Here is a 12,407-nt window from a genome sequence, read left to right as displayed (position 1 = left end):
TACGGTAAAACTTAGGTTTCACCAGTTTACTTCTACTTACAATCTTCTTTATTCCTTCATTTGTCGCTGATGGTCTTCTATCTCTGGGAGTTTGAACTGGAGACTTTTGCTTAGATTCACGTGTTGGACTCAAGCTGGGTGGACTATTCGACAGTGTTGATGAAGGAGCTAAATAAAATAACGTAGCGTCAGTTTACTGTTACTATTGGGCTTCAGTTTTTAGAAACAGTTTTCAACTGACCCAAAAGTTATTTTGAATTTGTGTTCTTGAAAGTTTGAAGTACTGTAAAATCTGCTATAAAAACAGCTGAAATTTGTATGCCAGGTGGCAATGTGCACATGAGTGTATTAGTGCATCAGTTCTCAAACCCACACTCGTCAGTTGTCTAATAACCAATTACTGATTAAACTACTTGTAGGGGAGAGGATAATTGGGTCTCTCTGGGGTCCAGTTGACGCAAAGATGACATGCTGATGATGGGAAATTAGAACTGAGTCAAGCCTCTTTAGCAAACTCAGCCACTCAATACCTGAACCAGACAAGTGCACAGTAGTCCAGGGCACTGATGTTTGATTAGATACTCTGGCCCATTGACGACTTGGAAGAAGGGACCGAGTGTAACGTAACCAAGTTTGCTGACGATACAAAGACGGGAGGAAAATCAATGTATGTGGAGGATACACAAAATCTGCAAAAGGACATAGACAGGCTAAGTGAGTGGGCAAAAATTTGGCAGATGGAGTATAATGTTGGAAAGTGTGAGGTCATGCACTTTGGCAGAAAAAAAATCAAAGAGCAAGTTATTGTTTAAATGGAGAAAGATTGCAAAGTGCTGCAGTACAGTGGGACCTGGGGGTAATTGTGCATGAAACACAAAAGGTTAGTATGCAGGTACAGCAAGTGATCAGGAAGGCCAATGGTATCTTGGCCTTTATTGCAAAGGGGATGGAGTAGAAAAGCAGAGAAGTCTTGCTACAGTTGTACAGGGTATTGGTGAGGCCATACCTGGAATACTGCGTGCAGTTTCGGTTTCCATATTTACAAAAGAATATTCTTGCTTTGGAAGCAGTTCAGAGAAGGTTCACAAGGTTGATTCCAGAGATGAGGGGGTTGACTTATGAGGAAAGGTTGAGTAGGTTGGGCCTCTTCTCATTGAAATTCAGAAGAATGAGAGGTGATCTTATCGAAACGTATAAGATTATGAGGGGGCTTGACAAGGTGGATGCAGAGAGGATGTTTCCACTGATAGGGGAGACTAGAACTAGAGGGCAAAATCTTAGAATAAGGGGCCACCCATTAAAAACAGAGATGAGGAGAAATTTCTTCTCAGAGAGTTGTGGATCTGTGGAATTCACTGCCTCAGACAGCTGTGAAAGCTGGGACAGTGAATAAATTTAAGACAGAAATAGACAGTTTCTTAAGCAATAAGGGAATAAGGGGTTATAGAGAGCGGGCAGGGAAGTGGACCGGAGTCCATGATCGGATCAGCCATCATCGTATTGAATGGCGGAGCAGGCTCGAGGGGCCGTATGGCCTTCGCTTGTTCCTATTTCTTATGTTTTTATATATTAATGGAACCTCGAAAGGTCAGACCTGTCAGATGGGGGCTGAGTTTCACCTCATTTGGATCCAAATAACCCTATATATCAATGCTCCAACAGTGGGGTGGCCCTATACAGGAAGAAATAGGAACTTTTTCAGTTAAACTACAGGAGTACCCCTGTGCATACATGGGGGTCCTTAAGCCTTAGCCATTTCCAATGTGCACCTAAACTCTCTGGATTTAACAAAGTCAGGTGTGTCACTACAGGGAGACAGTGCACACTTAAATGACAGGCAACCAGAAACTTTACCCAAGAATGTTTCAGTAGCTTGGTTTGGAGACTATGCACAGAGATGATTTCCATTTATGTCAGACACCCAGCTGACCAAAATTTTAAAATTACAACTGATATAAATCTGAATTAAGGTAAAAATGCACTGAATAGTATAATACATAAATGGAAATGGTACATCAATTAACAGTCAGCAAGCACAATGATGGTGCAATAAACTAGCATAACACATCGTATGTGACTAGTTTAGCACTCTTGCTGGGGGGGTGGGGGCGGAGTCTGTGTCACTCTTGCATGTCTCCTAACAGCATGTTGCCATAGGGTCACTTGCCCTCCAACCTTGCTGGAAATCAGACAGTATGTTATCAGGAAGAATAAAAAACAATAATCAAATTACCTCTTGAAGTGTAACTTCTTATTGCACCCTGCAAAAGTAAATAAATATATATATTATTTCTGAATATCCATCACCACAAATATATAATGAATTGGGGAAACTTGATTAATCAGCGCCATTTGTTTATGAGAGCAGGTAAAGTGGCAGTAGCTATCTTCATTCAAATGAAGAAAAATCAGATGTAGTTATTTCAAGCCACAGCGGATAAAAATGGAGGGATGGAGCAACATAATAAGCTAAATTAGTAAATCTACAATTTGTCTTAAATTGGGGGAAACTCGAAAGGAAGAAGCAGGCTGCAGCAGTGAGGATTCTGAAAATGTGTCAGCCAAACCAAAACTTCTCCAAGTGAACTAGTGGGTTATAATTATTGCCATTCTCAGTTGCCAACCAAGAATGTAACAAAGCAGATATTACAGTTCTGAACTGATACAGGTTGAACCTTCCTTATCCAGAACTCCCTTATCCAGAACCACCCCTCGTCCAGAACCATTCCTGGCCACCGGGTGGAGCATGCGCAGGACTCCGACATGAACAAATTGAAGTCCTTTCTCGTTGCTGACTCCCGCAATTGCTGGCCTGACCCAGTGATCCACTGCCCCCCCACCATGATCTCTCTGCCGCACTCCCAGCCCCAAGCCAGCCAGCCAGCCCAGATATCCCCTTGCTCAGTACCTGTACCATCCAATTTAATGTGACCACCCCTCGTCCGGAAAAATCCCGTTTCCAGGCCAGGTCTGAGGATTCTGGGTAAGGGAGGTTCAACCTGTACAAGACTTCATTCTGAAAACATGAAGCACAATGAGACCATCTACTAAACACTAACATTCAATCAGATGTTGCTCTCACTATTCAATCAACATTGGGGAAGGATTGTGCTGGTCACTGAGTGCAGCAACATAGGAATGCATTCACAAAATGTGTTTACACTGTTACAATACTGATCTAACCACATTGTGTATATTTTCTACTGAGTATGAACTGCTTGTTAATAGCAACGTTGTAGTGCATCTCATTACAGTTCCCATCCTTTAAATAGCAGTGCTGACCTTGGTATCTTCCTGTTCCTCAAAAATCTTTATCAGCATCCATGGCATTCACCAAATTCTCTCCAGGTGGCATTTGAAGTAGGATATCCACATCACCCGACACTGCCTCTTTGATTAATAACATTGTTTTGCTAGGATACTGTCCACGTCACATTCAACAGCTGTGGCAGGGATGGGTACCAGATGTGGAATCAGACTGGATTGAGATCAAGTCCAAAGGACTAGGCACAAGTATCTTGAAGATTAATATGTAAAATACCGAATGAGCTTTCTGCTGGTGTTACTTCTGGCTTATATGTTGCTGGGTTACATAACATTAAGTACACTAACTTACTCAATTACTTATTTTGAACGTTCTTAGAACATGAACTGCAAACTGAAGGTGGCTTTAAGTACTAACAACTGATCCTATTAAATAAATGCCACACAGTGGGGATCTCCTGTTTGTTCAGTGTTCCCATTATTCTTGAGTTAGAATAGTGGGATCTTTAGTGGTAAAAGATAGTCTCCAAATCCTCCACACAATCAGTTATAGTGTCACCTGGATTCAAAAGCGTTAAACTCATCACATAAGAGGTGTCCAAATGATGTGTGCTGCTGACAACTATTCTTTTTCTGACACACCAAATGGTTTTACCACCTATGCTTGTGAAAGGTGATGCTGTTACAAAATCAATTGTTGCTTGGTCCCAACTGTTCATAGGCAGCAGAATCAGATGTAGCATCCAGCTAGCAACATAGAAACTTGCTTGGTATGCTTGTCAATATCATAACGGTTAATCCCGGTGAAATCATTAAACCTTTTTTGAAACAGTGTTGCAGTTCTTGGGATAGTGTAGGTTTGTACAGATTGCCTCTGTCACCTCACTCCATACTGCCTGAATCACCAAGAGAAACTGAACAAAAATTCAATTTTTGTCACAACATAGAAAGGGCATCCACCATGCATTAGTTGCCTCTTCCCAATTTTCAACTACCTACTGCTCTGTGCCAGTATCGAGCCACTCTAAAAATTAAAAAGACAGTTACACTGAACTGTAAATTTTCTAGAAATATATTTTCATTCATGGGATGTGGGGAAATCGCTGGCATGGTCAGCATTTTATTGCCCAACCCTAATTGCTCTCGAGACGATGGTGTGAGCTGCCTTCTTGAACAGCTGCAGTCCACGTGGTGAAGGTACTCCCACAGTGCTGTTAGGTAGAGAGTTCCTATGCTTCAAAAAGACAATGTTGTTACAAAACACTATAGTTTTGACCGAGCAACGATGAAGGAACGATATATTTCAAGATCAGGTGGGCTGTTTTGTCCTAGATGATGTCGAGCTCCTTGAGTGTTGTTGGAGCTGCACTCATCCAGGCAAGTGGAGAGTATTCCATCACACTCCTGACTTGTGCCGTGTAGGTGGAGGAAAGGTTTTGGGGGAATCAGGAGGTGAGACACCCGTCGCAGAATATCCTGCCTCTGATCCGCTCTTGTAGCCACAGCATTTATGTGGCTGGTCCAGTTAAGTTGCTGGTCAATGGTGACCCCCAAGATGTTGATACTGGGAAATTCAACGATGGTCATGACATTGAATGTCAAGGTGAGGCGGTCAGACTCTTGTTGGAGATGGTCTTGCCTGGCACTTATTTGCCGTGAATGTTACTTGGCACTTATCAGCCCAAGCCTGAATATTGTCCAGGTCTTGCTGCATGTGGGCACGGACAGTTTCATTATCTGAGGAATTGCGAATGGTGCAATCAGCGAACATCCCCACTCATTGATGAAGCAGTTGAAGATAGTTGGGCCGAGGTCACTGCCCTGAGGAACTCCTGCAGCAATGTTCTGGGACTGTGATTATGGTCCTCCAACAACCAAAACCATCTTTGTTTGTGCTAGGTATGACTTCAGTCAGCGTTTTCTCCTGATCCCCATTGATTTCAATTTTACTAGGGCTCCTTGGTGCCACACTCGGTCAAATGCAGGCTTAATGTCAAGGGCAGTCACTCTCACCTCAGCTCTGGAATGCATCTCTTTTGTCCAGGTTTGGACCAAGGCTGTAATGAAGTCTGTAGCCGAGTGATCCTGCGGAATCCAAGCTGGGCATCGGTGACCATTATTGGTAAGTGTTGTGTGACAGCACTGTTGACAACCTTCCATCATTTACTGATGTTTGAGAGTAGGCTGATGGGGCGGTAATTGGCTGGATTGGATTTGTCCTGATTTTTGTGGACAGGATATATCTGGGCAATTTTCCACATCATCAGGTAGATGTCAGCGTTGTAGCTGTACTAGAACAGCTTGGCTAGAGGTACGGCTAGTTCTGGAGCACCAGCCTTCAGCACTACAGCTGGGATGTTGTCGGGACCATCGTCTTTGCTGTATCCAGTGCACTCAGACATTTCGTGATATCACGTGGAGTGAATCAAATTGGCTGAATCATCCACTCGGCACTTCTGGCTGAAGATGATTGCGAATACTTCAGCCTTCTCTTTTACATTCACATGCTGAGCTCCACGATCATTGAGGATGGGGATGTTCATGGAGCCTCTTCCTTCCGTTCGTTATTTAATTGTCGCCCACTATTCACGACTAGATGTGGCAGGACTGCAGGGCTTTGATCTGGTCTGTTGGTTGTGGGATCGCTTAGCTCTGTCTATAACATGCTGCTTCCTCTGTTTAGCATGCATGTAGTCCTATGTGTATAACTTCAACAGGTTGCCACCTCATTTTTAGGTACGCCTGGTACTGCTTGCGGCATGCTCTTCTACACTCTTCATTGAACTAGGGCGGATTGCCTGGCTTGATGGTAATGGTAGAATGAGTGATATGCTGGGCCATGAGGTTACAGATTGTGGTGGAATACAATTCTGCTGCTGCTGATGGCCCACAGCGCCTCATGGATGCGAGTTTTGAGCTGCTAGATCTGTTCTGAATCTATCCCATTTAGTATAGTGGTAGTGCCACACAACACGATAGAGGGTGTGCTCAGTGTGAAGACGGGAATTTGTCTCCACAAGGACTGTGCGGTGGTCATCCCTACAAATACTGTTATGGACAGCTGCATCTGGGATGGGTAGAATGGGGAGATAAGGTCAAATAAGTTTTTCCTTTGTGTTGATTCTCTCACCACCTGCTGCTGGCCCAGTCTGGCAGCTATGTCCTTCAGGACTTGACCAGCTCAGTCAGTGGTGGTGCTACCGAGCCACTCTTGGTGATGGACATTGAAGTCCCCCACCCAGAGTACATTCTGTACCCTTGCTACCCACAGTGCTTCTGCAATATGGGCCTGACTTTGTGGGTTCTTTGTCAAAAGATAGTAACACAGTACATTAGTAATATTAACTTGTTCATGTGGTTTATGTTTGCAACTCAAAATTGAATGAGCATCTTAGCTAAAAATGGGACCTATGACAACACCATAAATGGCAAATCTAAACACTAGACAGGAGCAATGAACAATCTGTTTGTTTGAGCTCCTATAATTTTGAAAGCACATCTTGTGAGCAGTCCGCAACAAATTTCCTGGAATAACTTGCAAGTTCGGAGAAGGTTTTGGTGAGTGCTAGCCAGCCACAAAACAATCTAATTTTATCCTCCTTCACTGGCATCTCCTTCATTGAAACCACAAACCTTGAAAACAGAACACTATTTTTGTCAAAATTCCCACTTCTCAAATTTTCCATAGAATGTTAGCTCTCAGAATTTCAGGACGACTATTGGGTGCCAATTGTGGTCTTTCATTATTTTACTCTACAATAAAATTGCAGACAAGTACAGAACACCAGGAACCACTAATTATCAAATTCAAGTGGCAGATAAATCTGTATCAAACATGACGATCATAAATTTGTAGAATCCATAGTAATGAGAACGGTTATGAAAACATTCTCTGAACAACAGCTAACATCACAGATCATTTTTCAAGACAATTTTAACTCCATGTAATCAATTAACTAAACAATCTAAAGGAATACCAAGATAAATATTATTTTAGTGGTAATTTTATTTAATTCCTTACCTACATCCAGAACAATTTCTCTTTTCTCTTCACAAACAAGACTGAACTAGAAATGGAGGTTCTTTGGCCCCAAGTTTCCACATGATTTGCTCCTGATTTTTAGGAGCAACTGGTGGAGAACGGAGTATCTTAGAAATCGCAATTCTCCACATTTAAGTTTTCTGCAGTTCTAGTCATGTAAAACAGTTTCACTTTCGAACAGAATATTTTTTTCAAAAGGGGGCGTGTCCAGCCACTGACGTCTGATTTGAAAGTTTCCACAGTGAAAACGTACTCCAAACTAACTTAGAATGGAGCAAGTGAAGATTTTTGTAGGCCTGAAAAAACCTTGTCTACACATTAAAAAATCAGGCGCAGGTTACAAATTAGGCGTCCAGAACAAGGTGGGAGGGGGGAAGGGAAGTCATTACATTCTACAATAAATCCTTAGTTATACTTATACAAATATTATACAAATAATTCCAACCTGAATAAAAATTTATAAGCAAAGAAAAGATTAAATAAACCATGTTCCTACCTGTGTGAAAGTGCTTCAGGCAGTGAGAAGGCTGCAGGAAGCCTCACAAGTTGAGGCAGCCGTTCCCGACGGCAGCGGGGGGGGAGGCAGTGAGGAGGCAGCCGTTCCCGACGGCAGGGGGCGGGGGGAGGGGGGAGGAGGCAGGGAGAAGGCTGCAGGAAGCCTCACAAGTTGAGGCAGCCATTCCCGACGGCAGCGGGGGGGGAGGCAGTGAGGAGGCAGCCGTTCCCGACGGCAGGGGGCGGGGGGAGGGGGGAGGAGGCAGTGAGAAGGCTGCAGGAAGCCTCAGAAGTTGAGGCAGCCATTTCCGACGGCAGGGGGGGGCTGCCTCAACTTCTGAGGCTTCCTGCAGCCTTCTCACTGCTGCAAGAAGCCTCAGTGCTGATCATGGAAGGGCAATGTGCTTTTATTAAAAAATGTTAAAAATTGAACAGCTACAAAGAACTACAAAAATGGCCGAGTGCCAATGTTTCCTTCACACTGCGCGTGCGCGAACACTCCAACGCGCACGCGCAGGGTTGCCGGCACGAAAAAAACTCATTTAAATGGTACCCGCCCCCTACTACTTACAAAATCGGCGCGAGTGGTAGGCTCCGCCCCCTGGGCACTGCGCCAAGCTGACATCGAGCTGCAAAGTGCTCGAGAATAGCGCGTTTTTTTTCAGGCGCCGTTTTCGGCGCGAAAAACGGGCACCCAGCTCGGAAGGGCGCCTGTTTTGCCGCGTGTGGAAACTTGGGGCCATAGTTTCTGGTCATCAGGGAGACCTGATGCATAGCCTCAGTATCTTCTTAACTTTACCAAAAAGAAAACTGAAACAATCTCCAGGAATTATTTTGCTGAAATGGCTTGGTGATTGTGAATGAACGAAACAGGATAATCTTTGCCCAAAGAATGGCGGATCTACCGCAGATGGCAATATGCCACGACAATCAAAAATAAAATTGCTATAAAAATTATTTTGTGCTACTGCAATTTTGTTATGCTGCACAAGGTGTTCAAAACATCTCATCTGATCAGGGTCACAATGCAAACATTTTATGTAAATACTAAAGAACGACTTGTATTTATATAGCACCTTTCACAACCACCGGACATCTCAAAGCTCTTTACAATGTACTTTTGGAATGTAGCCACTGTTGAAGTATGGGAAACGTGGCAGCCAATTTATGCACAGTAATCTCCCACAAACAGCAATGTGATAATGACCAGATAATCTGTTTTTGTTATATTGATTGAGGAATAAATATTAGCCAGGACAACGGGGCTAACTCCCCTGCACTTCTTCAAAATAGTGTCATGGGATCTTTTACGTCCACTTGAGAGAGGAGATGGGGCCTCGTTTTAACATCCCATCTGAAAGACGGCACCTCCTGGAGTGGGACTTGAACCCACAACCTTCTGACTCAGAGGCGACTGTGACCCACTGAGCCACAGCTGACACATACTGATAGGGGGGGGGGATTATTTTGGCCAAGGGATGAAAACAGATGCTAAATCGGTGCTGTGTTCATAAGAAATACCTGTTTGAAAATTCGGATTCAGCACGCAATATTTGGGCTAATTGATGATCATGATTTGAACATGTCTGCAGTCGCTAACCAGATACCTGCAGGTTTAGCACTCAAGTGCTGAGTAGACACAATTTTCGTTGAGCAGTATATGTGGGCTCTTCGCACCCATTTCCACTGAAGATGCAGAGTGCTCTGGCTGGCACATAACAGCAAGTTGCAGGTTGGCACAGGCACCGAGGGAGAGCGCGCGCAGGTTATCGGTTGCGGCACTGGAGGTCCTGGTGGAGGAGGTCCAAATCAAGGGGGGCCCGTAGCAAGGTGCCAATGACCAAACTCTCCCTTTCTCCTGGTGACTCATAAGGTGTCGAATAAGGTGGAGTACCACTGCATTTACTCTTTTTAGGTGGTCCTCAGTGAATTTCCAGAATAAATGTTGCTCGAGTCTTGATAAAGTGTCCCAGAAAGTCGCCCGAGGTGTTTCAGAGGTCCTCTTCACAGCTCCAGCAGCAATGACCATGAAATGGTGAGTTTATCCCTTTAAGTAGAGCTTGAAATCAACATCGACGCCGTATTTACTCCCAAACAACTGATTGCTGTTAAGAAAGGGCGTTAGTTGAAGCACTACCCATGAAAATGTTGTGCAGCCTCTTTGATGAGTGCGAGTAGCCATTTTAAATGGTAATCAGCTGTTTAGCTAGCCTTGGGGCGGCTGTTCCCAGCGCTGGCTTCAACTTCTTTACCAAGATGGCGCCTTGTGTGAAACCAGTGTTTCAGCTCAAGACCCCACCTTGACCACCTCTTTATCGCCTAAAGTATTCAGTGAAACTCAGCGCAAACATTCAAAATGTGACAGTACAGTGTGCAAAATTTACCAAAAAAAAATAGGGATAGCAATTTAAAAAAATAAAGTGGATTCTATAGAAAAAAGCATAACTATAATGAAAGTACTAATATATGATGTGTGCAAAACTATCGAAAATGGCAAATAAAAATTAAATCCACTAGCCACAGCCAAAAGTAGCCAACAAATGTCTGTGCGTTCTGAGCAGCTGCACGCTCTTAAGCACATACAAGTTCAGGGGTTTCTGTCAAAGCAACTGAGAACAAGCATCATTTTACCTCGATAATGCTATTATCAATCGGCATGTTGGTGCTGGACATGTGAACATTGGGAGTAGATGAAGACCTTTGCCGCTGGCAGAGCTGACCTTCTGTGGACGAGAAAGGCGTGGGACAGTTGAAGGCATGAGAGGTGGAATGCCTGTACTGCAAGCTGAAAAGAAGAGGGAAAAAAGCACAGGCCATGAATAGTGAAAGAAGCAGACAACAAACTGTTATGGAAATTCTTCTTCGAAATTAGTTTATGCTTCCAACTTACCTCTCAGGAAGTCGTGAAAAAGACTCACGTACACGGCGTGTAGTCATTTGCGTAATAGATGCCACTACCCCATCACTGTTAGAAGGTGAGAACAGTCTGGAGTATGGCGTGGCTGCGTGATAAGCTCTGACAGAAAATGGAAAAGGAAATGAGCTAGCATGTTGAATATTCAGTGCAAAAATTACTTAAAATTTCTCATTTATGTACTGAAATTATTTTGCAAAATAAAAAAGCATCCTTGAACATAGAATAAATAACAAAATTACCATCTATTTTGGGGGGGGAAATCATTTTCTTATTTCAAATGAAACAAAACAAAGTATTTCCAACAAGGAGAGAAGATGAGTTAAAAATAGCAGCCTTTTGAGATAAAGTCATGTCATGAACTGGAAGGGACCAAAGCAGTGGGTAGTAAAGCACTTTTATTTGGAACATGAGTTTGCAGTATGTTTAAAAACTAATCGAAATCTGCAACCTCAACTCTTCCATCTCTCTTCTATGGTTAAAGAGTACATTGGTCAGCTGCAGGAGGATTAGGGGTGGGATAATCACTCAAGTGTCAACCAAAGTGTTGTGTTGACAGGCTGTGTGGTATAGGCTGTTCCTTTCCACCCTTCCGCCAAATGGGAGCTGTACAAGGCAACCAATTGGGAAAGAAAAGACTTGTATTTCTTTAGCACTTTTCATGACCTCAGAACATACCAAATGCTTTACAGCCAATTAAGTACTTTTGAAGTGCAGTCATTTTTGTAATGTAGGAAACAGGCAGCCAATTTGCACATAGCAATTTCCCACAAACAACAATATGATGATGACCAAATAATCTGTTTTTTTATGCTGTTGAATGAGGGATAAATATTGGACAGGACACCGGGGATAAATCCCCTGCACTTCTTCAAAATAGTGCCATGGTATCTTTTACGTCCACCAAAGAGCAGACGGGGCATCAGTTTAAGGTCTCATCTGAAAGACGGCACCTCCAACAGGGCAGCACTCCCTCAGTACTGCACTGGAGTATCAGCCTGGATTTTTGTGCTCAAGTCTCCGGAGTTGTATTTGAACCCACAACTTGCTGACTCCGAGGCGAGAGTGCAACCCACTGAGCCACAGCTGACACAGGGAAGAGAAGGAGCAGACAAAAAGGGGAAAAAAAATTACGATAAATCATTCTAATACAACTGGTACCATAGTGACTTGCTAACCTCACCAGCCAAAAATAATTTATATTATTCAAATAGCTAACCAGTTACTGTACTATGACAAAGATCAACAAGTTAGTAAATTAAATTTACAGGACCACAGAATACATGAAACCTGAACACCCTTCCGAAATGTCCTGAATTCAGGTACCAATGGCTCAGTAAGTGTGCAGTTGAACCATGGAGACTAGAATGTCCCAGGTTTCATCCCCAATCTGTGCTGATCTAAGCCTGAACAATCCTGTTGGGTTATTATTCGCTTCATTGACTCTAGGATAGGAAGAGGGAAAATGGTCAAGGTTTCTTCTCCTGCTTGTTATTCAGAGACCCCCCCACTGAAAGTGCATATGTGTGCATATTGGGTGACGACAGAATTGAGTTCAGCTATAATGTCCCCACCATCTAATAGCCTGGGACACTTATCGTCAAAGCTCAAACATGAATAATCACTACTTGGCCAAGGTACTGGAGGATAATCGATTCCCACTAAACTGTACCCTGACAGCGAATCAGAACC

General features: G+C 43.4%; 1 protein-coding gene across 3 annotated transcripts in view; it reads right to left on the bottom strand.

The window, feature by feature from the left end:
- The window catches only part of LOC139277208 (RAF proto-oncogene serine/threonine-protein kinase-like), a 71,868-nt gene that overhangs the window by 29,976 nt on the left and 29,485 nt on the right, over positions 1–12,407 (bottom strand). For all 3 annotated transcript variants that reach the window (XM_070895356.1, XM_070895358.1, XM_070895357.1), the window contains exons 6-9: positions 10,692–10,817; positions 10,433–10,586; positions 2,234–2,261; positions 41–168 (exon numbers count right to left, since the gene is read on the bottom strand). In XM_070895356.1, the coding sequence (XP_070751457.1) occupies positions 41–168; positions 2,234–2,261; positions 10,433–10,586; positions 10,692–10,817 (436 nt within the window). The remainder of the gene's footprint in view (positions 1–40; positions 169–2,233; positions 2,262–10,432; positions 10,587–10,691; positions 10,818–12,407) is intronic.

This window comes from Pristiophorus japonicus, chromosome 12 (genome assembly GCF_044704955.1).
Source record: "Pristiophorus japonicus isolate sPriJap1 chromosome 12, sPriJap1.hap1, whole genome shotgun sequence".
Taxonomy (NCBI): domain Eukaryota; kingdom Metazoa; phylum Chordata; class Chondrichthyes; family Pristiophoridae; genus Pristiophorus; species Pristiophorus japonicus.
Note: the sequence above shows the minus strand (reverse complement) of the source record. Positions and strands in the feature narration are given on the sequence as shown.